General features: G+C 44.7%; 1 protein-coding gene across 1 annotated transcript; it reads left to right on the top strand.

Moving 5' to 3' along the window:
- Positions 1-2,713: 2,713 nt before the first annotated feature.
- On the top strand, positions 2,714-3,067 carry T265_11485 (hypothetical protein; the record flags this gene model as incomplete). Its single annotated transcript, XM_009178153.1, has 1 exon — positions 2,714-3,067. The coding sequence occupies one exon, from the start codon at positions 2,714-2,716 to the stop codon at positions 3,065-3,067; it is 354 nt and encodes a 117-aa protein (XP_009176417.1).
- Positions 3,068-3,278: the final 211 nt, after the last annotated feature.

The following is a 3,278-nucleotide window of genomic DNA, read 5'->3' as shown; positions in this document are numbered from 1 at the left end:
ACCTCACTTTCCCAAGATTCTCCCACAGATGTTGACAAACGAACCGCACAGAGGCGACTATCTACGGGTGTCCAATCAATCAGAGGTTTCCGCTTGTTCGCTCAATACAATACACACACAAGCATATCCAGCTGCAGCGGCCTTCTCATCACCAGAGGTGCGCAGCCAAAACCTGGATGAGAGCGAGGGGGCAGTCAGCACGATCACAGTACTGGCGTACTGCGTCCTTGTTTCTGACAGACAACATACATCAATACAGGGGAATCCAGCGTACGCGCAAGTGTCACCTGTTGGTCTGCTTGCTTCAGTGTGCGAACAATAAAGGTGGCTAATTAGACAGGCTTTCGGGGTTTGAAAACAGACTTCGAAGTGTTTATGATTGTAACTGAACTCGTACGTGCAGAAGCTGCAGCTGAGTTTGATGCAAGGCGAGCAGCACCGTCAGTCCTGGAGCTGAGATCTGCGGAAAACGTATTCAAATTTGGGTGAGGGAGGCGGAAAGAAGGAAGACGTGAAAGTGCAAGAAGGGAGGCGTCAGAATTAGCATGTCTTCGCTTGCCAGCCCTACTGTATGCAGCAAGTAAGGCGACCCGGCTGATGTCACCTCGCGACGGCCGTTGTGGCATGAGTTTATTTGTGTATGTGCATTTCATGATAGTACGTGGGCTGGGATACTGCCAGTGCGCCCACACCTAGAGAGGAGGACGATTAGGGTCCCCAACCAAAACATTTAGCTGAAAAGCCTGAACGCAAGGCAGCGGTGTTCTCCAGGAAATGTAAGTACTTTATCTTTTTTTACGGAACACGTCGCTGTACTTGTTCCAACATCCAACCAGGAGGGCCAGGAGACTGGGTTCGTCGGAGTTATACCAATGGACCAACCTGGTATGAGAGACTTTGTGAGCATCGTGGGGACGCTTCCCAGTATATCCCAATGAGTCGCCGAGGTACACAAACCGCCACACCACATATCTAGGACATCTATCACGGGTAAAAACATTCACTAATCGAATCTGACGCTCCAGTAAGCATGTTTTCAACACTTGCGTAGACTTTGTGTGTACTTTAAAATTCGGACATATTCGCACGCAATATCCCGCCTTATTTACAGTTTACGTAGTTCAAATTAGGAACAAAAAACACAACGTATGCGTTCAGCACAGAATTGTAGGTTTCTTTTGATTTTTACTTTTGCTGAATTCTTCCTCGCACACCATGTACGTCGTTATCCAATATCATCATTTGCACTAGCACTTTAATTGCTTGTGATTTCATTCAATGGATTTCAGATAGTAAACAGCGTGCCTGCCCCCAAATGTAGCGTCGCCAGTCAACGAGGAAGATTTCTATCCTCCGAAGCTCTCACAATCGACCAACTCGCCGATGGAGTCACATCGGGTGATCAAGAAACGTTCCCGAAAAAATCGCTTAACCTATCGATCTATGCTGCGGCCGCCAACAAGAAAAAGCGCGCGACTCAAAGAATTTGACATTCTGAATACAAATTCTGCAACCCAAGTAGATGCCGTTTAAAGCGTTTCCTTCTGTGATATGTGTAAAAAATCGATGAGCGTTTTTCTCGCAAAACCCAACGTAAACATTTGTTAACTCAAATCAACATATACACATTTCGGGTAATACACCTTAAAGGTTGCACCAAACTCGGTTCCACATGGGCACCCGTTGTGTCACGGTACCATTTGGTACAATGCGCAAAATAACTCGCAATGGGGGACACGCGCATACGGATTTATTGCGACTTATTTTCCAGGATTAAAAAAATTGACTTAGCATGCAAGCTGGTATCGTGCGTGTTACTCTTATGCTTCCGTTTACGCTGTCCCATTTGCTTCGCTTGGCCAAATCAATTGGGATTGGCATCCCGAATCCTTGTGCGTGCACGCATAATCTGACGTATCTGGCAACCGCGATCAGGTATGAAGTGTACTCGAAATGTGTGGATACCTGCAGTAAAACTAAACGGTGCAGAAGTAGCCAAAAGCTACGGGGAAGGGCCTAATAGGTATACTTCTAACCTCACTGGACAACATGGCACCGCAATTCAAATTTATATTCGCGCTCATGTGAGGCTGTTCTGGATTGCAAATGCCGGCATTGAAACACTTACTCATGGCCAATATCCACTCTGCATATTGTCACTGGCAGCGGCTGCAGTCCTACACATATATTGCGGGCGTTTGCTTTTTCCTTAGTTTTGGTCCCAATATACCTTTAATCAAGCGCACTGTATGTAAAAATACAATTTATTTGAATCGTTTGCGAACATAATCTCTTCGGTTGCCGATAGACAACAGTAAATTTCTGGCAGCAGGTCTAGAAGAAACCGGAGTTACATTTCTGAACGTATGCAATCACATATTAAGCAAATTCCTATCAAACTCAACACATAACTTTGGTTGAACGACGAAATTTACATTTTTTCTGTAAAGCCAGCTGGTGGGCTTTGGGTGTTGCTTTTATACATCGTAAATTTAAGCATGGTGTCAAATCAAGTCGGCAGGTGTCAACTCGAACGTGGAGCTATTTCTCAGGGGTGCAGCAATCGATATTGGATATGACGTGCGGCAAGTCAGCTATCCCCGCTTTGTGTTCCATATATCCATTAGTATTATTCACAAAATGCCTAAGCGTTTCATAATAACGCAAACTGTAAAACTATTTTGACTTCCCTCTGGAACTGTTATTGTAAGAAATGCATGTATCTTGGGTCGGTTACGTAGAGCAAAACGTTAGGGAAGTATCCGCTAGATTTGAGTTTTGTCGTAGACTAGTTCACGCGGAACTGAAGTTCACTAATCAAATGCTCAATGAACGACATCCAGAGGAAAATGGAACATGTTGGAACGCATCCACGATCAAAGCACATCATCACATAATACAACAAATGATTTTGGCCAGCGAGAGCAATGGCGCAAGTTCTCACAAGGAAAATGGCATTATCCTGAAAGACCACGAACAGAAAGTAGAGAAGCCAAGAGAAATTATGGCCTTCTTGCATTTCAAAACTTACTCGTTGTTGGATTCACAGCTTTGTAGAAAGAAATAACAGTACGTTAATGTTTCAGCATGTTATCCGAATAAATACGGAACATTATTTGTATGAACAGTCGATGATGATAGTGTGCAGCCCTCATGGATTTCGGCGAAGCACATGGTCTTCGTATATATTCGGCGAGCTTCGGCTCGATTGGGGAAATATTTGTCGCTCGTGTCGACACGCGGTGGGGCGATTTTTCGGTGATGAAACTATCCTACAC

The sequence above is a fragment of the Opisthorchis viverrini genome (assembly GCF_000715545.1).
Source record: "Opisthorchis viverrini unplaced genomic scaffold opera_v5_506, whole genome shotgun sequence".
NCBI classification, from domain to species: Eukaryota; Metazoa; Platyhelminthes; class Trematoda; order Opisthorchiida; family Opisthorchiidae; genus Opisthorchis; species Opisthorchis viverrini.
Note: the sequence above shows the minus strand (reverse complement) of the source record. Positions and strands in the feature narration are given on the sequence as shown.